Source organism: Sinohyriopsis cumingii, chromosome 2 (genome assembly GCF_028554795.1).
Source record: "Sinohyriopsis cumingii isolate HCF-2022 chromosome 2, ASM2855479v2, whole genome shotgun sequence".
Classification (NCBI taxonomy): Eukaryota; Metazoa; Mollusca; class Bivalvia; order Unionida; family Unionidae; genus Sinohyriopsis; species Sinohyriopsis cumingii.
Window position 1 is genome coordinate 12,642,296 of NC_142962.1, and position 26,709 is coordinate 12,669,004.

The 26,709-nt window shown below is 35.0% G+C and overlaps 2 protein-coding genes across 4 annotated transcripts in view; one reads left to right on the forward strand and one right to left on the reverse strand.

The window, feature by feature from the left end:
- Window positions 1-464: 464 nt before the first annotated feature.
- On the reverse strand, window positions 465-20,392 carry LOC149804347 (uncharacterized). The gene is made up of 6 exons (XM_089939174.1): window positions 20,300-20,392; window positions 17,679-17,821; window positions 15,417-15,500; window positions 12,223-12,287; window positions 9,461-9,871; window positions 465-6,412 (listed from the first exon to the last, which is right to left on the reverse strand). The coding sequence occupies exons 2-6, from the start codon at window positions 17,796-17,798 to the stop codon at window positions 6,025-6,027; spliced, it is 1,068 nt and encodes a 355-aa protein (XP_089795300.1). The 5' UTR covers window positions 17,799-17,821; window positions 20,300-20,392; the 3' UTR covers window positions 465-6,024.
- An 83-nt stretch (window positions 20,393-20,475) lies between these two features.
- The window catches only part of LOC149804348 (U3 small nucleolar RNA-associated protein 25 homolog), an 81,452-nt gene continuing 75,218 nt past the window's right edge, over window positions 20,476-26,709 (forward strand). For 2 of the 3 annotated variants that reach the window (XM_089939186.1, XM_089939195.1), the window contains exons 1-2: window positions 20,476-20,614; window positions 26,238-26,289. In XM_089939186.1, coding sequence (XP_089795312.1) covers window positions 20,490-20,614; window positions 26,238-26,289 — 177 coding nt within the window. In that variant the 5' untranslated portion in view covers window positions 20,476-20,489. Of the gene's footprint in view, window positions 20,615-20,719; window positions 20,810-26,237; window positions 26,290-26,709 lie in introns of those variants that run through there. The other variant, XM_089939202.1, reaches the window with a different exon arrangement.

A 26,709-nucleotide genomic window follows, 5' to 3' on the forward strand; every position in this document is an offset into this window, starting at 1 on the left:
AGGGATACAAATGCAAAAATACTAAAATGAAGAAAACATTCAGCACCAAGTGCGACATGTAGAAGTGAACCCGGGAAATGGATGATATTCTGATGGTGAACAAGTTTTTTTTTTAAATTCTAGAGCTATAATTACAAACTGGAGTGAATAATCCTCATTGACTGGGGAACAACACTCTTAGTAGATATAGCCTTGGAAAAATGGGTAATATACTAGTTTTTAAAAGGTGTATCAGCACGTGTGTATGTCAAGGTATGGATGCTACAGATATGTATGGATAGATACTCCACCATTTAAACAAAGCCAGAGAGAGAGAGAGAGAGAGAGATAGAGAAATGCAAAACAAAATTATTAATAGACAGAGAGCTGGACAGAGAGACTTTAATATAGGGCTATGTTTCTTCAAACTAGTTAAGCAAAGCCCGAAACGGAACTACTTAACCCAAGAAAAAGAAACAATGGAATAAAATTATGAATCGTTTAATGTGGCTGGACTAATGAACTACAACGTCACACAGATACAAAGTTAAATTGATGACATACTACTGATGTAGAAATATTTACATATATGATGAACAATGAAAATTCAGTGAAATGAAACCTCAAACGGGAAGCACATTTAGACCCTGCATGGTGTCAATTTCCCATCTCTGAACGAAGAGGACCATTTCAAACTAGAACTGATAATACAGCCATCTGGTTTAACATTTTTTTGTTCTAAATGAATATAGACTAAAAATGACAAGGGACAGAACTCTTGTTGGTTAGCATATATTTATATAAGCAGTTATTCTAAATTTCTTACCAATGACTAATGCATAATTATTTTTTTTTATCCAACAAAGGTTGCTCCTTCAACAATATCATCAAAAAGTAATGTAAATCAGCAGCAACAAGAAAACTTAAGTATTATGGCACCTACAATATTCCATTTTAAAATGAGAAATCACTCTATTCTCCTTTCTAAACTGACATTTTTTTTTAGCAATTTCCTGATACTGAGCAAATACAAATTCTTTTATTGTGATTGTAAAATGTTAGAGGGTTTGCTGCTCAACTAGACAAAATATTTACTACCCAAAAAATATTGACAACTAATGCTTTAATCAAAGAAAAGTGATTAATGAGGCCCCCATGTCCAAAAACTGCTCTACCTTTTATCCACTCATACGCTGAACATAATAGGAAAGAAAGGTCTGTCAAAATGTGCATTTGTTTTCACAACACTCCTATGTTTTGGACTGAACATCCATAAAATATTGACAACTAATGCTTTAATCAAAGAAAAGTGATTAATGAGACCCCATGTCCAAAAACTGCTCTACCTTTCATCCACTCATATGGTGAACATAATAGGAAAGAAAGGTCTTTTTAAAAGGTGCATTTATTTTCACAACACCTATGTTTTGGACTGATGAACAAGTATATTTACATATAACAGACTGCTCCCTGAAAGTGAACATGCCACCATCGCAGCAACTTTTTGTCAGTGAAGTGACTGACTCTTTGATGACTGCTTCAACGAAGTTGAAGTTTAGATTTGTAGAACAAAGCTATATCACTTGTAATTCTATACAAATGTCAGAAATATACAATACGAGAAAAAAAACACAAACAAAAGATTTTCAGAAACTTAATCACATTTTCATTGGGAACAATAATGAAACTGAGATATTCTTGAGATATTCTTTATCACATTCATCTAAATGTAACTGCAAAATATGCAAATCCTTAGCAGGAACATCACTGGCATGATGTAGCTAATTACATGTAACACATGATCTTATTTTTGGTTTTAATATCTTATGTTCAAATCACAGTATCAAGTCACACAATTAGCACCTTCATGAATGACTAAGTTGTAGGTCCCTCTGAAACAAAAGCACAATACCCAGTACATTACCCATGTGATGAACTATTATATCTTTAATTGTATGCAGACCCTTTAATATTGGTCAGATACAAAGGTACTAAATGATTCTAGACATGGCGAACAAAAATATTCAATGCTACTGCCAAGCAAGATTCCCTAGCAATACTAAATGAAAGAAGCTATTTCATTGGTCAACGACATCATGCATTTTGACAGTCACGTCACAGTGTTAGTTATGGACATCATCACATTAGCAGAAAGGCCTGCATTTCTAAGTGGTGAATCGATTTCAGGTTTTTGATTTAAAGCAATTTATTTTGCTGAAGCAACTGTTTTCTTTCAGCTTCCGAGACCTTGGCCTTTGACACCAAACTCAATAGGTGCCTTTCTCATCTCAAATGTTTAATGTTTCAAAGCATGGGACCTTAGTTGTTTTGTGAAAACTGTTTTCCTGCTTGATAAAAATTCTTGTGAAAACCCGATGCCAATACGAGGTTCTGCTCTGAAAGAATATCAACAAGATTTTCAAGATAGCTGCCATGGTAACCATATTGGGCAGCAGATTGGCACCGTTCTGATTTAGAACCTACAGAGCTTGGGATGAATGTGTGTACACCAAGTTTCAAAGCAATCTTCCAAGTAAATTATTAGGAGTAGCAACACCAAATTTGTCGTTTCATGATCTATCCTGACATATGACCAGTAGATTCTTTGTGCAAAATGAGATCACCAAGGGTGTATCAAGAAATTTTCCTGCAAGTGTTCGATTTGGCAAAGTGGCTAGTTTGTTTTGCTTATAATGGCCAGCTCTTTTCTCTGAAGAATATACAATGCCACATACGGCTGTGACTATGAAGTACATGTAAAACACAAGCTCTCTTGCACTTCTTGTCAATCTTTTAATACATGATTTTTGTGCAAAATACAACATTCAACTACAGAAAACTTGCAACACTGTAGGTAATTAACTGCTCTAGTTTGATAGTTTGTCCTATCCATATCAGGGACAACCACATTGCAAGTTTAACTGACACATGAGGTATCCAATTATTATTACAACCTTAAGATGAGAATGAGAAAGGATGAACACAGTAAATTCTTTAAAACTCCTGCTGCAGTGAAATGGTTATGGAAACTCTCCAAATAGGTCTCCTTTTAAATAACTAGTAAAACATAGTTTCAGGTAACTCTCTCTCTCTCAACACTCACATTTCACATCATTCACAATAAAATACACACAATGATTTCGACAACAAAGATTTTAACAACTTGCCATGATGTGTCATGAAAACCTTTTTTTTTGGCCTCAGTTTTGTACTAATATGATACAAATACAATAATCAACATCTAAATTTTTGGGTACATACTGACAACAATCAATAGCAAAATGTACATAATTACAAATTACAAGGGCAATTAATTTTAACCCATTAGCTGCGTAATTGAAATCTGTATCATTCTTTTTTGTCAATACTATTGACCTACTAGATTAATCCCACTGACGCAATGTTTTATTGTTCATTTTCTAGAGTTCCTAATGAATTTGAATGATGCTCATGTGCAAACAAACATTTTATCTATAATACCTGTAAATTGTCAATATCTCTGGTGACAGAGAAGGTACTGATACATAAAGCTATCATAATAAGACACTTGTAATTGAAAATTGAAAAATTTTTGGAAAATAGATTGCCTGTGAAAATAGGCAATAGGGAGAAACATTCACCACTGGTTAAAATCACAGATGCATGAGAATGACAAGAAATACCCAGACAAACCATGGTCACTTCAAACAAAAGGCATTCCTTGCAAACTCTTCCACCACCCACGAGATAGGAAACTGGGTCCTGGTACAGTAGGGTTTAATGCCTTTTTTCTGTACATAATATGCTATAAATAGCAGTCAGTAAATTTGGTGGACGAAGAACCAACAACTCAAAGGAAGCTACTAGCAAACTTTCTCATATACCAACTATGATGCAAACTCACACAGACAGCGGCAAGATGTGCGAGTGATCTGTAAAGGTGAGTGCCTTGGACCACTTGGACACCATGGGGCCCCTTGGTCTAGGTCTGAGCATTCGATAGCGTAGTGAGCTTTTACTAACTGATGCCTAAAAAAAGCATACCCATTATGGTTATCAGGTTTTCTCCTTGTGAAGTTTCATCAAGAAGAAATACCGCAAATATATTTTTCAATTAGGAGTCATAACACAATATAAACTGAGATTCGTAGTCTTGTAAAATTCTCTCTTTTACAACTTTTCCTTTCATGGGCCAATGAGACAAATACAGATGATGAAGCAAACTGATGATTCAGATTGTTAAAATGAAGAAGGGCCAAGCTCATGAATATTAATTATTTCATTATTCCAAAAAAAATAAAAAATATTTTGCTATTCGCTGATATGTACACTAGTGACAGTGTTCAATCCAGCCGCTTTCAGCCACTTGTTCTTCCTTTTCGAACCTATGGCATAAATGTTTTGAAACAGGAAAATATCATTCCAACAGCATGCCACAGCATTTGTTTTCTTGCTAATGAATAATTGCATTTAACAAAAATAAAAAAGTAAACAAGATTCATAAAAACCAGTAAAGGCTCTTATTAACTAATCAAATATTGTAAACATACAAACGTACAAGTAAGATTGAAACATTTACCCATTTCTTCAGTTCTAAACATGAACACATTATATATTAACTGAAGTGATGCCATTTACTTTCCCCTTTCTAATCATTAGGCTCAACAAACTGCTGGCTGCTGTTACAACACTATAAATGCTCATACCTCACTCAACTTGTTCCATGTGCTGTGCATCTTTTACTGCTTATTTTAACAGGATACAGCATACAAGATGTCTGTTAATTTTAGGTAAAACATCAGAATGATGTTTACAGGCAGTAAGCTAAAACTAAGCTGTTGATACATGTAAATGTTGCAGCCTCGTCTTCAAATACTATCAGTTCAACAATTTCAGTAAAAAATTTAATAAAACCCAAGAATGCACTTGGCTCTAAAATTTCTAGAATTGAAAATGCCCAACAAAATGTTTTCTTTTCAGCCTTAAACTGAATATGACTGTTCAGCAATAAATAATAGCTGAAAATACGTAAAATCACTGGACTTGGATAAAACCATATATAATGGTGTTCTCCTATTATTAACTCATGGGACTAGCATATTTTCATTACCTCTTACCCCACCCCCTTAAAGTATTAGATATGACAACCTGTGATACATACATCAATCACGTAATGAGCCTATTCATCAGTCAACACTGACAATTATCACAATGGCCATGGTTGATCGGATCTTTTATCGACCCTTAAATGCAGATGAATCTTTGCTACCTTCTCTCATTATTACTCTATCAACTCTTTAATACACTTAACAAGGTCTCTTAAGAGTAAACATGGCATTAATACACTATCTCATGTACAAAGCATCTCGGGGCCAAAATCTGTGATACTGAAAATCCAATAGCAAAGCATATATATGAACTATTCAAATTTTACATGTCCTGCAATTTCCATCACAAATAAATGTGTTCAAAGTGAGTATGTCAAAGGATACAATCTGAATAACTATTAATGCTTGACAGTTATAGTCTCTGAAATTAGTGTTTGATCAATGCATTGATCAGATCACTACTGATGAAAATAATTTGGACCAACATGTAAATCTGGGTAAAATGTAAAAATTTTGTTCAATATTCATTCCTTTTTATGCACTTTACTTTTTGTGAGACTAGTCCTGTAATGTACCAATTGGACATGCGAAGATCCACAACTCACGGTTCAGATGTAATGCAACTGTATACAGAGTATAAAAATTTCCAAGACTGCAATAACGAATCTTTTACAGTCTATTTCAAAAGTGATTGCTGCAACATAATTTTCATTTAAAAACAATGGGAATTTTTTTTAAAATCCTTAGTTGTAAATCAATCTCACTGGATCAATTTCCCAAGTGGAAGGAAACAAAATTCTTGACTGAGATTGAGAAATGAAAGAAACAAAAACCTCTTTTCTTTCATCATATCAAAGATTTACAACAATGGAGATCAGCCATTGATACTTTCACTGAACTGTTTCAAATATCTTGAATTAGAACACACAAAATAAACAATGATGCAGGATTCTATGAGCTAGAAAAATATTGGTCCTTGATTAGAAAATCCTTGATCAACTTTCATTTGTTTCATTTGAGATGACATGCTTCCTAAACTAAGACCACCTGGCCTTGGTGTCCCAAGCTGAAGATTTCCAACACCTCCACCAAGACTCCTGCTCATTCCAGCTGCCATGCCAACAGCAGATCCATCCTGGGAAGATGCACTGCTTGGCTTGTTGTAAAACCTATCATAGTAGCTTGAATACATAGAACTGTAGCTGGATTTTTGAGCTGCACTGCCTTGGGATGATGACAGCATTCTGTCTCTATAGTCTGCCACATCATAATCGTATCCATTGGAAGTTTCCCTGCCATGACCAAGAGGTCCAGCTGCAGGAGCTCTATCTGCTGGTGGTGGTGATCTGTAAGACATAGAGTAATAAAGATAAATGTATTCAATAAATGTAAAGTGTATATCAAGACTGGTATCAAATCACAGGAAATACACACAAAAATTGCCGTATTAGCTAAATAGTGAAGACTGGCATATATGCCATTGCACAATGCCCCATCAGAAAGGATCTATGCTGCTTGGTCTACAAATGACCTCATTTGCCAAGGCAAACAACTCCGAACTTTTATTTGTCCTGCATAAAGTTTGCTTATCCTATACTTGTTTATAATTGCAAATGCTGAAAAGGTGAATAGTATCTTTCTTCTCAATGCTTTGGCAGGTTCTATAAGTTAGGGCTATTCTAACACCTTTTCTGGCTCTGCAAGCTACACAACTGTTTCCATCTTTATTATGCAATTTCGATGATTCTTTCCTACATGTATTAACTAATTACAATTTGTAATGTTATTTATGGATATTTACGAAAAACTTGACAAAACAGCACAATGGGACCCTCATCATACTCCAGCCAATACTCCACTTAAAATCTGAAGATTCATACTGCTTTTCCTGCCAGGTACATTTCTGTCCTTGTTGAATCCTCTACTATTCCTTTTATCTTTTATCTGCATGCCCACCACCAAAAACACTTGTTAATGTCTTCATGCCCATTGCTATTACAATTATCAGTTGTATTAACCTATGATTCCTCAAATCAAATCCGTGTGAAAATCACCTTGTTACAATTGAGAAAAAGTCCATTTGCAAACCAGTCCAATCTTTCTAGTACCATAGTTACTTTTCCAGATCAAATGCATGTAATGCAAATGTACTGGTGATCAATTGCTTCATTTTCTCTAAATACAGATGATCAAGTATTCCTGATGCACAAAAAGCTTAGGACTGTTCCATTTAAACATACATGGTACCCAGGGAAGACACTTAAAAAAAAAAATATATGCCAGGACTAGTGAAAAAGTTCACAATACAAATTCTAAATTGCATCTATTGGTGTCTATTCTACATTAATAGAGCCTTCCCTTAGTCCGATGCATATTCTACAGTAACAGCCCTTATATAAATCCTTGTTAAATGACAAAAAAATGGTCCGTTTTTATATTAGTTTAATATGCAGACAGAAACTCATTACAAACGAGTTTATGTTAAGTTGGCTAACGCAACTTTCTGAAAAATGGATGAATCAAACTGATTAAAGAAAAAACTTTTTTTTCCCTTATTCGTATTCAATAATTGACTTAAAAATGCAACAGTCTGGCCTGCAAGTGTCTTGAAAATGCCACCTGCATGTCCTTGCCTATTTACTTAAAAATATGAGCAGACGAGTCGAACTTTCCAGCCCTGGATAAAATAAACAACTTCTGGTTGTTGTTGTTGTTGGGTTTAACGCCATTTTTCAGCACACGATAGACTATACATGGCGGCCAGTATTAATGGTGGAGGAAGAACCTGGGAAAACCCCGGAAAGAACCACCGACCCATGAGAAGCTACTGGCAAGCTTTGTCACATACCCACATTAGCCGAATCCGAGACTTGAACCCACGCAGACAGAGATGAGATGCCAGTGATCTGTAACGGAGAGCGCTTTGGACCACTTGGACAACTTCTGGTACTTGATATATTGTTGTTGTAGGGTTTAACGATATTCTGCAGCACAAGATAGGCTATACATGGTGGCCAGTATAAATGGTGGAGGAAGAACCTGGGCAAACCCCTGAAAGAACCACCAACCCATGACAAGTTACTAGCAAGCTTTCTCACATACTTACGCTGGCAGAATACAAGCCTCGAACCCACGAAGACAGAGGTGAGATGACATTGATCCATAACGGTGAGCGCTTTAGACCAATTGAGGCCCCGGTACTTGATATATACTGACAATATATATCAAACACTATTTACATATGTTTATACATGTAAAATGACATTGTTTTTGCCAATCTTCAGCAATTTCACACTGAAATGTTCCGTTTACAAAGGATATGGGAACATGCTAGCTGCAATATTAGCTGTGGAGACAGATGTAAAAATGTATTAAGACATGTCAGTTTACATAGTCGATTTTGTTTATTTTCTGTGGTATGATTGTTTTTGCCAATCTTCAGCAATTTCACACTGAAATGTTCCGTTTACAAAGGATATGGGAACATGCTAGCTGCAATATTAGCTGTGGAGACAGATGTAAAAATGTATTAAGACATGTCAGTTTACATAGTCGATTTTGTTTATTTTCTGTGGTATGATGGAAGAAGGCTATTTTCTGGATTCATAATGTATACTAGAAATATATTTTACAACAAGTTGAATATTTGTTGGGATTTTACATTTCTCCTTTTAAACAATCAACTTATTGTATCATGGTGTATTACTGATCTTGCCCAATTATTTGCATACCAATCCCACCTAGCCAGTAGCAATGTACACATGATCTGCAGGTACATACTTCAATGACAGCCGAGATTTATTACAGAAACGAACAACATTAGTTTACTATTAACCTAAAATACAAATTTGCTTTTTTGTTGTGAAGTGACCACTGAATGGTTTTTACCTTTGCCTGAAATCCAATCTTGTTCAGCCAAGGAAAATCAAAAGGAACCTATTTGGAGGCAGGAGGTCTATTGTATACTGGAGGAAAAGTTATAAGTTTAAGTTTTCTTCTTTGATGTCAAAACGAGTCCCTAACACTAAGAAATGTGTGAAAATCAGGTTGGACTCACCATTTTTGACAATATATCAACAGCAAAGGGAGTCTATGCTAAATTGTGAGAAAAACACTGTCGTGGGATCAGTATTTCATTCTTTAATGGACCCGACAATAGTTAAAAGTCCTCATGGGAAAAAAAACAATTATGTACAAATTCTTTCGATGTAACTGGGTCCAATCAGGAGTCGAAAGACCTTTAGATAAAGCACCAAAATGTGTGGTAAAGTCCAAAAGGCAAATAGAAATTGCACACTGCATGTTCAATCTCAAAAGGTTTCCTGGAATAGACAGACATACAAAAGAATGCACAAAGTAAATCAATATCCGACCATTCTTAAAATAAGACTTACCTCCTGTAATAATCAGGGGGAGGTCTGTGTAAACTCCGCTCAGCATAGTAAGGATCATCAGGAGGGGGAAGTAACCTGCTACGTTCATAGCGATCATAATAATCTCTACAGTCATCATAGCGATCTATTGGGAGTGGAGGATAACGTGGTAAGGGATAACGTTCTCGTAATCTGTCATCTGGATGGGGTGGTAAGCGTCTGTCTTCAGCATATAGTGGGGGATAACGATCATCAGGAAGAGGTAGCCTCTCCCCTACCCTCGATGGAGGGTAATATCTGTCATAGTAATCATAAGGGGATCTGTAATAGGGGTGGTAGGCAGGAGGTGGTGGGTATCGATCTCTCTGGTTAGAACTGGCCCCTCTGCCATGCCCACCAGAATCACGGCCCCTTCCCCGACCAGTGCCTCTCCTGTAAATTAAAAAATGTCTATAGAAAGAAAAAAAAGAGACAAAACACCACATACAAAGGTTCTACAGAATACAGCGTCCCACCTGTACATTGTTATAACATGTACACACTGGCTCTGACTTGCCTGCTAAACAGTGATATAACTGGCTAACTGTGTTAAATAATCATAGCTGTGTTACAAAATCATGGCCGGGCCGAAAACTTATCTAGCTTGTCAGAGCTGATACTTTCATGACTGGTACCAGATAATACATACATATTCAAAATACAGTCACAAATTCAAACTTTTTATCCAATATTCATCATCCAGGTCAGAGTTTTTTAAAATAATTTTAGAGATGCGGTTGTTCATAGTAGTGTGCAATTTATAATATGCCCCCTAAAAGCACGGTTGCTGCAAATGGTGACTCACAACTGTTAATCTATATAATTCATTATTATTATCATAGAATTAAGATTCCGATTTATTATGAACAAAGCAATAGTCACTATAAGTATATTTGTCATTTGCAAGAGAACTTCTGAACTATTTATGAGATAGGAACATTGACAAGATGTGAAAAATGATCTGCTACCAGAAACAGGAGACTATATTGGCTATAAAGCTGACAAAATAGCGTCTCACCACTTGTATTATTATTCATATTTGATGCATATTCCACAAACATGGATTTTAGTGATGGCATATTTTGTTGTTGTGCTTGTTTTTATGTGATTGGGTTTCTACAGAATGTATGATGTTCTTTCCAGCATAACAGGCTTTAAAATCAGAATTAGAGCAAGAGCAGAATGCATTTTCGTCTCCATTGGAACTTGATGGCAACCACTGAAATTCCCATTTCCATCCATCACTGAATTTCACAAGATATTTTGGTTCCTTGAATTTTGGAGTTTTGGCATTGGAATATCAAATCATCTGATATTCTTCAGTGATAACAAATTAGCTATTATTGTGGACATGCTAGATTAGTGCCATTTTAACTTCGGGCCAAGAAAATTATCATTATGTCTTTTTTTGGGTAAAACTCCCGTGTCATTATGGCCAGCCATTCTGTGTAGTAACTGCAAGATTTTCTTGACAGCCAAAATTAGATGTACAAGATGCATCATTTTCATCTAGGATCAACTAGGTATCATAAGAATTCAACTGGTAAATTTGGGTGGAAAACAGACAATATTGTCAAACTGGCCACCATGGTAACCACACTGATGTTCAATTTAGGACCAATTATATATCATAAAAACTCAGCTGTTGAAAACTGTCAAAATGACATCCTTCTGAAAGATGTCATTTCAAAAACCATTTTAATTTAGAACCAACAAGATCGTGAAAGTCTTCAGATGAAAACCCCATGTCAATATGACTTTCCATTAAGAAGGCTGGTGATAATATTTTCAGGATGGCTGCCATGGTGGCCATATTGAATGTCAGATCAGAAGTTATTCTGTGAAAACCCCATGTTACAGGGTTTGGGTTTTATGAAGCACGTGATTTCAAATACGTCATGCCTTAAGCTGCTCCCTGGAGAGTGATCAATCACTCTCCCCAATCTTATTGTTCAAGCAAAGATTTCCAGATGTTTTCTGAGTGAACTTCTAATTTTTTTGTCTGAGATTTCATTGCAGTTACCTTTCAAAATACTGATATGATTACAGGTTCCACCATTTTGACACATGACACCATGTGTTGTAAATGATGCAACTCCCCTCAGCACTACCAGGTGAGCTATTTCCAACTCTGCATTTTATTAAACACAAGCCCTGATGTTAGTATGACCATTCATTCAGGACGAATAGCAACAACCTGATCTTCAAGACAGCCATACTGTATGGAGCAGCACCATTTTTTATTTTGGACCAAGCAGACCAGGGGTCTCAGACTCAAATCACCATGAGGGCCAAATGAGGACTAGTACATTAGCCTGAAGGCCACATCACTACAGAAAAAATGTCCATGGGCCACATGTTTGAGACCACTGAAGTAGACCAAAAAGCATGTACGTGTAAAGTTTCATGTCAATCCTCTAAGAAGAGAAGGAAGAGTAGAAATAACAAACCTATCATAATGGATGAACAAGGACCTTCCTATTCTCTTTACTGGCCTTTAAAAACTGACTCTATGCTTTAAAAGTCACTTATAAATGACAAACAAACTGTAAAAAACATTTATTTATGACATTCAAATAAACTCATTTTCAGTTATTACTTTATGAGTCTCCTAAGAAAATATAAAATTAAATGCATACATTCTCTCTTAACTTGCATTCTTTTAGAAAATGTTTATCCAGTAAACTTGCCAAACAATTTTTTATATAAATACCATAGCGTATGAATTATATTGAGGGACATACATTTTGCCACTTCCTCCTCCTCCTCCACCTCTACTGCCTCCTTGTTTTGAAGAACCTGTTGATTTCTGAAGCAGAAAAAAATTTGCTGGAATCATGTGAGGAATACTTATACCATGAAATCTTACTTAATAAAAACGTATTTAAAAGTTTGGTATTCGGAACAATGCAGAGACAGTAAAATGAAAAGTTTGTAAAGTAGATGTAGATCTTATTTACCACGAGTACAATTTGCACAAACTTCAGTTCCAAACCCTATGCAGCTCAATTATATCTCCCACCACAAGACATATTCAAATTGACACATAATGTCCAATAAATATAATGGTGCCAATTACTGCTTTTATTCTTAAAAACTGGAGAATTGGTAGATAGGTCTGAAAATTGGGATTTTCCCAAATTTTTTTCAGTAGATTTGGCATGTCTGTATAATACGATTTGAATTCCTGATGCTCAAGAAAACATTCCCCTCTATAAAGAATTCATTCTGGATATTTGAATCTTCATTTATTTCTTCCTCTACACTACCTGGGCAATAAATGCAGCTATATTTTTATCGAAGATTTAATCAATAATCACGGTTATGTCCATTTTGTTTCAGTGAAAAGGATTACCCTCTGTAAAATGCAGATATAGGTGTATTTTAAATAAAAAAATAAACAAAATTTATGATATCATACAGATATGATTTTTGTCCTCCATTTAAAAAAATGTTCACAGATGGTCCTCCCCCAACAGGATTTCAAGGGATAGTGCCCCTGATCGGGTGTCCAGGGGGCATCCCCCAGATAAAAATGAAGAAAGAAAAAAAAACTTTATAAAACTGTCAATAAAACTTGAAGAATTTCACAATGTTCATTGTCAAATCAACTATTCCAATAATATTAGTGCTGAAATTACTGCAAACGCATGCCAGTGTTCACACAGTAATTCAGTCACAATAATCTGGCTATATCTGCAGCAAATATAATATTTACACTTTGATCATTTAAGAAAAAATCTGTTAAATAACAAATATATCATCAATATAAAAATGATCACACGAACTTATTCGTCTTTTCGCTCGATGAATAGTATCTTTTTACTCTTGCCATGACCTGGGCTCAAGTTACTCATAACAAAACTAGGAGAATTATACACACACACACACACACACACACATATATATATATATATATGCAGTGCAGCTCGTATGATTTTTTGAAATTCCACTCCATGATAAAGCAAAAAATACCTATTAATCAGCACCATTCCTTGGCAGATATGCTGATGGCAAGCCAACCATTACTGATTAAATACTGGACTGGAACAAACAATAACCACCGTACAGAATTCAATGTAACATGTTTCACTGCATGACACTGAAGTGTAGCCATCACTCAGACCCAATCGATGATATAAGAATGAACTTAGATAAAAGTGGTTTTTAAATGATGAATAAAGTACTTCATTATACATATGCACACATGGAATTTCTCCTTTATGCTGAACATGCAGTTAGGATAAGAAAATTAACATGAAATCAGCGATGTTGAGATGGACTTCACATCTTTACGCCAATGTCTTTAGTACGACTCAACTTGTGTTTGAACCCATGACCTCCCACATCTGAGGCAGATGCTCTAACCACTTGGTCTACTGAAGTGGTCCTGTGCCACATGGGTTTGAGCTGTGAATCTGCTGCTTGCAAATATCTGTAGAGTTTTTAAGTATAATTTCAAGAAGACTTATGGTCCAATAGAGTAAGGGTTGGCAAGTTTGGAATACCGTGAAAATGTCAGGCTGACCAACTTTTACCCATTGTGAGCAGTACCTTCCTAGAATGAAGGTATTTCTTTCACATTAAGCGAAATAAAATGAACAGGAGAAAATAAAAGAATCATACATACTGGTTCTATTAGTAAAGAAATGTCATAAGAATGAATAAGATAAAAACACGAGTTTAAAGATGGCCTACACTGTCAGAACAACTGTGCTAAATATAACAATTTAAACACCTGAATACAAAAAGTAGCCATTGTGACCTTACTTTTGCCCTATGGTAACTGTAAATACAACTGTCAAAGAAACTTGGCAGGGTTGCATTTATGATTTAGTAAATTGGGCACCAGTCCTCCTTGAAGTCGAAAACTGGCACTAATCTGGTCAAATTGGGTCTATGAACCAATAATGGGCACAATATACTCCTGAAAGATACAAAGCCTAATATCTATTTATTAAGTTCCGGCACAGGTTATTACAGCTACAGATTTTTCAATATTTACCTAGGACATGCTCTATAAAACCTTTCAGAACTTTTATCAATATCTTACAGACATGTACACCCAATCGCACACACAAGGCAGGGTTCACCGCATACCCTGTTTTATTCGGAACAGGAACAGCTAAAGTTAAAAAAAAACAGCTTAATGTCTAACTGCTACATTCATACTATACAAGCTCTGACGGTTTACTTAAATATCAATATCCATCTAATCGCAGTGAAGTGGTTGCATTTTTCAAACTCTGTGGACTGAAATATTATAGGTTTGATGAGTGATGGTAGCTGAAAAATCCAGAAGCCATTTTCTTAAATGAAATGATGTCTAATTACATTCAGAAATTCCAAAATTTATTCAATCAAATTTGGTGTCCCTTAGCTACCATTGCTCAATCAACCATATGAAATGGTGGAAAAAAGCATCTGAGTGAGCAGTCTCAAAAAAGAAATCACAACACTAAGCTGTGCAACACACAATCAAAATCCAAAATGCAACACAAAGGAACCAATGACATAATTCACCCGTCTACAATAGCAACCATGCACTGGAGCAAACCAGGAATTTTCTACTTGGAAACAAAGTGTGCACGTTTCATGAAAATTTGCACCCAATCCTTAATTTTTCTCCAAAATTAAAAGATTGCATGGAATTTTCCATTTTAGTATGATCATGCATCACAGATGCAAAAACTAAGCTCACTGCATAAACTCGATGTAAACATTTGTGCATGAAGTAGGTCACTTACCTACTTTTACCCATGGTGGTTAGTGACCTCAAAGATGAACACACTCGTCATGACTATACATAAAAATGTCACAGAAACCGAGATAAATGCAAGAAGTAAAAACAGATGCCATTGTCATTGATGGCCAATGGTGCTGTTAACCAAATAATTGCTTGGTCTCATGGATGCCTTGCAGGCAAGACAAAAATTACCTCAACTCGCATCCTACTTCCTTTCACTAGTGTCCCTGTCAGTTCACTGATGGCTTGATTGGCTTCTTCATCATTTGTCATGTGCTGTGGAAGAAACATTAATATCATATCACATAACAACTTTTACTGTCAAAGGAACAAGAATTCCTATTCCTGTGTCTATCTAGCCAAGGCAATTAGGTAACAATTTTACCACTTTCCAAATATCCCGTGCTGTGAGTGTAGGTCAGGGAGGATAGGCAACATTTGACACACATGCCACAAAGTGGCACGTTAAGAGGATTTGTGATTTTAAGTGTTACCCTCTTACTGGTAACTAATCCAGAAAAAGGTGGCACACTAAGTCAAATATGTTGCCGATTCCTGGTATAGGTCAGTATTTCAATTGTGACTTCGGGCTGGTCTGACGGCAGAGTCAAACCCACACTTTGTCGATCACAAGTCTGGATGTGCAAGATTGTGGGTGTTCTAACAATTATGACCAAGCAATACACACACCAGATGCAAACATGCTCAGTAATCTCTGCTCTTGTATTATGCACCTTCAATACTGATGGAGCATGATGTGTTTCCCTTTATGCACATTTGTGCATCAGGGACGCACGCTGGAGAAAACTGACGCACACGTTTTGTTGCCATGCATTTTTTTACACAAAGAATTTGCATAAATCGATCAGGATTTATTTAACATCCAATATTTTGGATGAGGGATGGCATCGTGAATACATCGAGCATAGGCATAGCCTGGTTTCCTGCTTCATATACTCCATGCGTTGCACTCCGCTATTCGTATAGCGGAGTGCAATGCAGGGAGCATACAAAACAGGGAACCAGGCTAGCATAGGCAATGTTATTACAAAATAACTTCCCTATATCTTGTGAGCTCTCGCGTGATTTCCATCAAGCTCATCAAGATGTTGTCCAGATGTTTAACGTCAATGCTTGTTACACTAGAAAATGATCACCAGATTAAAACGGCTTGGACTAAGACTCATTAGCGAAGAAAGTGAAAGAAGCAGAACAGATTAACTGTGGATCTAACTTTAATGAAAAATGGAGAAAATAATTCCATTGACTGGAATATGGCACAACCATTAGGATTACCGGTGTGACTTCTGATCGCATGATTGCGAAGACTGCAAAAGTAAACAATCCGTTCGTGACAGGTTTTAAGAATTTTTAAAAAATCTGCTCTTGTTTGCCACAAGATATCTGGAGAACACATTATCACCTAAGACATTCTTTCACAACAAAGAAATCAGTAAACTTGCTGAGACAAATGCGTTATTTGGATTACAAAGTCAGGGGGTCATGGCAGATTTTGTTGGTTTATAACTTGCTACAATAAAAGAACGATCTTAAAGTTCAAGTGCAAGTTTTTAGAAAGAAGATTAATCATTAGCCTTTTTGATTTTTGGATAAATGTGTTCTAGGATGAAGTACAATGAAACCGATGATGGCACACATTTTATGACAGGCAGTAAATCAACTGCCATTTGGTTAAAAAGATTTAATTGGCTTTTGTATTGGCTTACATGTAATGTGTTGGTCTATAATATTGCTACAAAAACATTATAAGGAGAGTGTTAAAAGTATGGCTTTAAACTAAAAGAAAAATGAACTATTAAAATTATTCTTTGAATGGACAATGCATTTGTTAATTGTGCATGTTGGTTTATTTGTATTTTTTAAGAGAGAGTATGTGGTGCAAGTTGCAATATCCTATTTCAAGCTGAAAAAGCAAGGGTGAGATGAAAATTTGTGAGTACATTTTTGACCTCCACATTTTTTATTTGACCCCCAGTTCTGGCACCAAGGTTTTTTTTTTTAAACCCTAAATTTTATACCACTGGGGGATACAATGATTTGTCACCCGATTTGGAAAGCATGTATAAATATTCACCTTGGCAAACAAGAATTCTGCTAAATGTTTTATTGTGCCCATTTTAACCAGACATTCCACTACCACGCAAAGTGTCATTTTTTTGCCCATGATGGCCAGTACCCTCAACAATGAACAAGCAAATAAGTTTCATAACCATATATGCAACGTCAGAAAAATTCATTCAAAGGCAAAATATTTAGACTTTTTCCAACAATGATAATGCCATTGGAAAAATGAAAGTTGTATTGCGCCTATGCTTAACAGTAGATGAAATTACATTTTTACTTTGTTCACCATGTGTAATGGGAATGTTTTAATTTCTTATCTGCTTTATGTCAGCAAAATGGTTAGTACAGGAAGCAGTAGTAGGTACTTACAACAAAGCCATAGTTCTTAAGGACATCACACTCTGCAACTTCACCATATTGCTCAAACAGTGGACGGATATCAGATGCATCAGTATCGGAACTGAGGTTTCCTATAAAGATCTTCACCATTTTGCTATACTTCCATCAAATATCTGAAACAGAAATGATAGCAATGACATGTTAATTGATCATTACATAGGACCAAGAAAATGGGATTTCAAGAAAGATGGTACTCTGAAAGTATGCATTCAAAGGGAAAAACTTCAGGCAAAATTGTTGCAACCAGGACACCTACGGAAGAGACATTATGCCCTCAAACTTCCAAACTTTTTAAATGGACAATGGAAAATTGTAGTGCACAATGCAATCAAAATAGAGATAATCTTGTTTGCTTAAACAATTTTCCTGCTACATCTTGCTCCAATTATATACTCACTACTACCTGCATTTATTATAATACATTGTCAAGTTTTCTTACAGTTTTTTTCCCCCTTCAAATTGTTAAATGACAAATTGTGTATTTAGTGCTAGTTGTTCATTTTTAGATGAAAATAGGACAAGCTAGCAAGGTTGGATCTTCAGAGGGGTGAGGAATTGTATCTTCAATTGTTACAGGCTTTAACTCAGTCCTGTTAAATAATGCCAATGTACTAGTATGAGCAATAAAGGCAAATGGTACTAAGAAGTTGCACAAAGTAGTAAAAAAAACAGTTATTAAAGAAAATGTGCTAAGAATTTGTGCAAATCACTGTTAATTTTCATAAATAACCATATTATTATCAGCGTGATGCCCCACCTAGTTGCATTATCTTGACACCAGGCTGACCACTTCTAACACTAACCTCTTAATCTAGTGTGCTAAGTGAGGCAGCTGTTAGCATCATTTTTTTAAATCTTTGGCATGACTTGGCCGGGGTTCAAACCTGCGGTCTCCCTCATCTGAGGCAGACAATCTAACCACTAGGCCACTGGTGCGGTCTCAATTGTGGTAGAAAAGATATACTGCATGTAGAAAAAGACTTGTGCACAGAGACTATGATTATCTTTATGTCTAGATCAAAACAGGCATCATTATTTTGTTTTATCAAAATGCATATTTATACACATTATTGTCTTCATCATAAAATGTTTATTACCTCAAGTACAGGCCTCCCTACCCTTTTTTAAGGAACTATTGTCAGTGTTTAGAACTAACAAATATTCATTTTATTTGCAAACAGTATGTGCAAAAAATACCTCATTTTCAATTTCTCCATGCTTTATACAAAATCCTCTTCGCCTTGCTACTAAATGGAATATTCATAAGTGTCAGTGATATTTCTTTTATGCCACACACTGACTCCATATTGCTTAGTCCTACAACATAAGACACATCACCAGATATTTTTTGTTCGGGGGTAGGTGGTGGGGGTGATGGGTCTTACTGCCCAACTAACTGTGCCGTTCAGCAGGTTTTGATGTCGATTAACACTGTAACGAAAGTCACATTTTCAGGAATATCAAACACAACTGGCAATCAATAACAATATTTTTGCCAGACTTTACTTACCCATGTCTTTTCTCTAATAAATTCAAATTCCTACAAAAGAAATGGACCTGTTTTCAAGTTTCATTGGCCTACATTTCATTGGATGGAGAGCGATGCATGCCGATAACGCCGAAATCGGATTAAGTTGAAATATTATTCTTTAATGAAACAAATAAAAATATATTCTGCCTATTGGAACTGTAAGCAACGTTTAGTTTTGTTCAAGAAACATATTCACCACAAGAACCTACTTAAACATATTTCGGCATAACTTAACTACTGTTGCATTGCAACACAACAAATTCAAATGAATGTCAACGGAACATGAAAATGAGTCCATTTGCTAGTGTCATATTTTCATTCCACCAGGATAAAGACAGCAAAGTATATTAATTGCACAAAAATGAGTGGAAGAGTGTCAATATAGCTGGCCAAGTGAGATAATTCTGAAACTTTGACTACTCTTTCTGATGTCAACCTACAGCAGAACAGGCTATACAATGCCATTATTTGGACAGTAAGTCATAGCACTAAAACAAAAACATGTGCTATGTCTTACATTGTAGGACTACATATTGCGGTCTACTACATTTAAGTATTTGGACAAAAATGTATTCCATTTTATTACGATGTTATTCATTCACACACTCCTAAATGTTGCATGATACTTAACTAAAAGAAATACGGCATCACTACTACCATATTTGTGGGCCATTTCTTCATAATCAGAGTACCATCCCCCATCCACCCGTATCGAATTGTGCATTACCGATAGCCATCCATTTCATTTGTTTCGAATCCATCAGTAATCCTTCAAACTCACTTGTAACGGAGACCTACATCATCAAGTATTAATTACATATCAAACATAAAGTAAATATGTCATATTCTAAGTTTAAAACATATATTTCGTCACCGTAAAGTATATATTTCTACTTTGATTTTTGCCGCATGCCTCATGGAACACATTTTCGTGCAAGAGGGCCATTGTTAACCGATGCAGTTATATGCATTTTTATACCACTTTAGTGGATACATATACTATATTCTGAACACTGTTCATCAGATACAAAAATCAGTTTAATTCCAATGTTTTTTTTACCAATAAAATTCCTTTTTATGGAATGGAAAATCAGTCTCCAATTCTCGGCAAAATATCAGCGTGCTTCAAAATGGCGGCAAAGAAGAAAGGAAATGACAGAGAATTGAAATCATATCAAACGAAATTTCATTGGACAATAGGTTATATTAGCCAATCCGATTGTAGTTAACATTGGAAACAGTAGGGAAGCATGGGGAGAAGGCATGGTCAGCAAAGAATGAAACGCAAACGGAGCGTTATTGATTTAAAGGCTTTGACGAAGAAACGAAGGAAAGAATACCGAGAAAAAAATCAGGGGTCTTCGATTGATAAAAGGTATAAAGAGATCCCATAGTTCCTCGAAGCACTGAAAGTTGGCAATATCGCTAAATAACCCCCGCGGGGGATATTTAATCCGATGATGATCTGATCACATAAACGCTTGGAATGTATCATACTTCGAAAGTCGTACGAAAGAAAAAGAAAGTTGATATTCATATTTAATGCAGTCAAATAAACATGCATTCAAATGTATGCAGTGAATAAAAGTAGTTTTTCATTAACATAACAAACGTCAAAATTTTGAGTCCGTTACTCTATGACATATACCGTTTTTAACCCGTAATATAGAAGTGGAAATGATGGCAATGATTCACAGTAGTTTGTATAACATCAAAATACAATTCTAAATTATTCCATTCTTTGAACGGGGTAAACCTCACTATTGTAATCACATTCGTGCATAATCATGAGATTTTCTTCAAAGTTCCATGGAAATTATAGCGATTAATATAAATATCTTATACGGAATAAAACTCATTATTATATGCACATTCTTGGATATTATTGAGGTTTATTCCGTCTAAGATGGAATTTTCATTTCATACATGTTTGAATAGAGTCCAATGGTTTTATTTATCTGTAACTTATTTATGGAAGAAACTGCATATTAGTAATGCTAGCAGGGTTTATTCTGACCAAATATAATTGTATTTCTATTTCCTAAAACCTTTGGTAAATATTAAGTATAAATCATAAAATGACTCAAAAATGTATAATTATGTCATGTTTTATTTCCATTTGTATAAATATTGTTATTTTACATTAAATGATGTACATAATGAGCATGTAAAATTAGACATTGAAAGTGTGTGTGATTTGGATTTTTAACATAGCTTTAACAATATCAGCAGTGTGGCAGTTTATAGTGATGTCTAGCACTGGGGCATCATGCACCGACATGCAGCATGATGTCCCACCCAGTCACATTATCCTGAAAGAAAACAAAACATAATTTATGTTCATTATGTTGTTTCCACTTAGCAATATAATGCAGCAAAATATATTTATAATTTTTATTCTGTACATTGAAATGACTTTACATGCCATGCTTGTTTCATGTGATACATTTTGTGGTTTTGTACATGATCATCTATTCAGACTTTGATGTTTTTGGGGAGTCTTAAAAGAGAAACATATTTAGATTTAGAAAATGCATGTTTTATAATCTTAAATGTTCTTTAATTCCATTCAGTAATGGTCATATGTGAAAAACCCTGGAAATTTATCTTTAGAAAAGTGTGGGAATAATGCTAACCACTAGGCCACTGGAGCGGTCAGACAATGAAAGTGTAAAGTTAAAAAAACTACCCTTTATTTTAGTGTTATTACTAATGGATTAAGTCTAGTGGATGAACATGAATAATTATTTTACATTAAATAATATAAATATTCTGCGCACGTAAAATGTCTTCTCTATAATGTTACACAAAATAATTCATTATTTTGTGCAAAGAGTAATACATATTCCTACATTACTTCCTTGCTGAGCAAAGAAAAAGGTAATAATAAAGTTTACAAGCATGTGCAAATAAGGTAATAGCTAAAAAAAAAGAAAATTTATATTTTATGGACTGACATTCAAGACTTTATTCGTATGGCTTCATTGTGCCCAGTTTATATAAAGGGCAACATTGTGGGCACAGACTTTCAAGGAATAAAGGTATTATTTTTCCAGTACTATCTTAAGCGTTGCTTAAAAATCCAATGATTTATTGTACACTGTTATTATTACATAGACGATTTTTTTCTCGGGGGGGTGGGGGGATTTAGCAAATTACCTATATAGTCACTAAATTTACACTACCTAGTTTGATACACGTTCCACTTTCTTCCTAATTCTTTTATTTAGAACCCCCCCAAACCAAAGCCCATATAAACCCTTTCCCAGGAACAAAATAACCATCCCTTTCAGTGGTCTAGAAAATTCATCTATTCAGACAGAACATTCTATATAGGTCATCGAAAAAGAAATTTGTTTTAGCACATTACGGGTTTTGAACTAGGTTCACCTGTTTGTAAAATGATCTTATGTACCACAAGGCTATGCAGTCGTCTTGACAAATTACATTCAAATATCTGGGTCATATGTGATCTAGGTTTATTGATAGCAGTGATGAAAACTTACAATATTAAAATAAGGTTCATTTTCAAGTGAATTTCTATGTTGGAAAATGCAACAATGTAGTATAGCATTGTTCCAAGCATCTGTATGATTGTGATCATTAGGAAATTATAAATCCCCCGAGTTGGATGATTGGGGGAAATTTAGCAATATTGCCTGAAAGTTCACTCAATGTCACTGAGATGAAGTATTGTTGACTGGTTCGTTACTATATGAGTGGTCAAATTGGTAACTGGCGTTTGTATTATTGTCTATAGTACTCACTATATGTATGTGGATTTATTTTGTTTTTTATTATTGTTAACCATAGAGCTTCAGATAATTAGCAGCAAAATCTTCATTACCATGAATTCTGACTTGATACTGTCTTGATTGCATTGCATTCATTACATGTACCGGTATATAAAAGAAAATTTAATAAGTTTTAAAAACTGGACTCAAAATTGACCTGGTACTGGTTCTGTTGAGGTGCTATAAAAAAACCTGAATTTTTGAAGAAAAAAACCACAAAACTACATATACAAACTATATCCCACGATGAAGGCATTAATGAGTCGTTTTCAAAACTGCTTTCCCTTTTAAGATGATATTTTTTAAGGGAGACAAAGTCATTTGAAGATTGTTGTTTCCCACAAGTTTTAATGTGATTATTGCAGGCTTTTCTTTAGCAACATGGTTGCTATATTTCATTGGGTGAGTTTATGTTTTCAAGCAGCAAATGAAATGTTCACCATCTTAGATAATCTCAATAATTCTGTAAATATCTTTTTGAACACATGATGTAGGGCTTCCGATAATGCACAGATGTGCATCCCTGATGCAATAAACTCAAAAGTGACTCATTAAATTCCCAGCCTAAGAGTCCTGTATGATGCAATAATAATTGCATACCAAGGCTATTTTCCAGCTTGCAGATTGGTTGAGGTTTCGCAAAACAGAGGTCACGCTCATTGATTATGCATCGTGTACATTTTTGAGCAGCCAAATAAGTATAGTGCACATAATCTCAAAAGGACAGCACTCTAAGGATTCAAATTTAATTACAAGATAAAACCTACGATAATAAATATTACTAACATTTGTTGCTTTCATGTCAAGACTTGGACAAAATGCCGTTTGAAAATCTGGATAAGTATGTTTGCGTTAAACACATACATGCCAGCCATTGTGCTTTTGACATAATCATTATGCTTTTTCCCCAAAAATTACATTTAATCTTCTCCGCTTAAAAATTGTGTTTATCATTTTTAGTATCTTCTATTTAATTCCACTCTTATAAATTTGAGAATCTGCTTTAAAAACATCACTGCTGTGTAAGAATTTTCCTTGTTTTCCATTTATAGCAACTGTATATGACCCATTTTATTTCCAAACAGGTTTCATCAAGTTGAACTTAGCATCACAGATTCAATATATTCATAAAATAATTAGGTGTTCAACTTGAATGGGCTGATAAATAAGCATATTTCCAGTGCTGGTCTCTGTTTGCACAAATACCTTTCAGTCAAATACACTTGTAATGGCTTGCCTCTGGTACATAGTCTTACTTTCAATGTTAAACTTACAAAGTATCCATTTTAGGTCAATTGCCACCACTGTTTTTGGTCGATGTACAATGCACCACAATATTGTTTAGTTGGAATTACATACTAAGGGAGGCAACACATGAAATCCAATAGATGTCGCTAGGGCAAAGCACTGATATAGGTGTTCGATCTGCCATGGTGTAGATAGGGTTATCAGAACCTTTGCTAGCGAAGATGGTAGTATCATGATTCCAATTGTTTTTCCATGAACCTCACTGTTAATACTTGGTGAATCAAGTATACATTCTGCACAATTTCTGCATGCCTGTCATGCACTGTTCTGGAAAGCAATGTCAAATTGACATGGACAGAACCATGTATTCCACGCCACTAAGAGAGATAATTCTGCTGTACAAGGTTAAAAATTATTCTGTTACAGAAGATACATTTGATAAAATTGTAAACAAGCTATAAAAATTACAAAACAGCAATATGAATTATACTGGGGTATATGTGCATGCTGTGACTTATCTAGATTTGTTACATGTGAGTGTATTACTATTTGACTGTGTATATGATGATCATACCTTATTATTATTGTTATTATTATTATTTTATTATAAAGTAACATGAATATTTATGTTATCAACATTGAATATGTTACATACATTTGTGTGAAAGAGCTTTTGTTGAACATTGTTGATGTGAGATTTGGTTACTTTTGGATTAGAACTTTGTTGCTGTTAGATTTGGTTACTTTTGTATTAGAACTTTGTTGCTTTGAGATTTGATTACTTTTGGATTAGAACTTTGTTGCTTGAGATTTGGTTACTTTTGAATTAGAACATAGTTGCTGTGAGATTTGGTTGCTTTTGGATTAGAACTTTGTTGCTGTTAGATTTGATTACTTTTGGATTAGAACTTTGTTGCTGTTAGATTTGGTTACTTTTGGACTAGAACTTTGTTGCTTTGAGATTTGGTTACTATTGGATTATAATTTTGTTGCTGTTTGATTTGGTTACTTTTGGATTACAATTTTGTTATCAGTGATAGTTATTTTTAATCCTTTTGAAATGTGCAAGAAGCTGGATAAGTAGAAATTTTTTTGTCCTTTTTGTTCCAAATATACAATTTTTTGCACCCACATATTGGTTATCATGCAGCTATAATGAAGGTAGAAGTGATAAACTCTTTGTCATGATAGAGTAAATAGCTTGCTCATATCCCATGTCTTTTAAACAAAATTGATTTTAGTAAGATGAAATTAAATGAAATTTTTTTTTACTCTGACCAGTTTGCTGTCACTGTCAGCCTTCAGTTTATTATAAATACTGGTTTGTGTGATTTGGATTTTTAACATAGCTTTATAAAAAAATCAGTCATATCACTATTGTGTCTGCAGTGTGACAGTTTATAGTGATGTCTAGCACAGTGGCATCATGCCACAGATATGTAGCATGATGTCCCACCCAGTCACATTATCCTGACACCAGGCCGACCAGTCCTAACACTGACCTTTTAATGCTGAATGCCAAGGAAGGCAGTTGTTATTACCATTTTTGAAAGTCTTTGGTATGACTCGGCTGGTGATCAAACCCATGACCTCCTGCATCTGATGCGGACACTCCAACCACTAGGCCACCGGCGTGGTCAATTACTGGTTTTAATAAATCCATGCTATTTTGGAAATAAACCTGGCATTTTAATGTGTCACATGATCACTTCAACTAAAGGCATTCAGAGACTGGTACCATTGAGTATTCTGTATTTACTGTTTTTTGTGGTCTTTTTGATTATTTTAAATGAGATAAAAGTATTTAAAGGAATCAGCGTGACTAAGACAAGAAAATTATCTCAGATAAATTGCTGCTACAGTAACTCTTCGGTAGATCATATCCTTTTTTCTTGGACGTATGTGTCAATTTTAAAACATTTGCTTATAAAATTTACCACTATTTGTATTTTTCAGGGAGACGCTGAAGTTGCATGCAGATACAGAACAAGCTGATGGTGTAAACAAGGTACCAGGAGTGGAAATGTTCATTTTCCTAGAAGAATACATTTATGCATAAAAGTCTTAGACTCACTTGTCTTGTAAATACCTGGAGCCAACATGGCTTGCAGTATCCCAAATATGTAGTTTTTAAAGCCCAGAACTAATTCAACAGGATCAATGTAGAAATCTTTCTATCCATTTTATATCTGCTTGTCCCTCTAAACCAATTTTAATTGCCCTACTTTTACAGTTAATCTCCAAACAATGTTGTTTAGGGTTTCATTTAATTTCTGTCTTCAAAACTTAAGCCTCTTGTATTAGTGACCACCTCAGTTATCTGAAAGGTTAGAGAATCCACCTCAGATGCAGGATTTTGCTGGTTCGAACCCCGGCCAAGTCATAGACTTATAACATTGGTACTAGAAGCTGCCTCTTCAAAAACTTC

Coding starts and splice junctions, on each gene's coding strand:
- LOC149804347 (XM_089939174.1), bottom strand. CDS start 17,798: ATGGTGAAGATCTTTATAGGAAACCTCAGTTCCGATACTGATGCATCT. Junction 15,501..17,678: donor TTAAGAACTATGGCTTTGTT/GTAAGTACCTAC, acceptor TTTCTTCCACAG/CACATGACAAATGATGAAGA. Junction 9,872..12,222: donor GGAGGAGGAAGTGGCAAAAT/GTATGTCCCTCA, acceptor TTTAATTTACAG/GAGAGGCACTGGTCGGGGAA.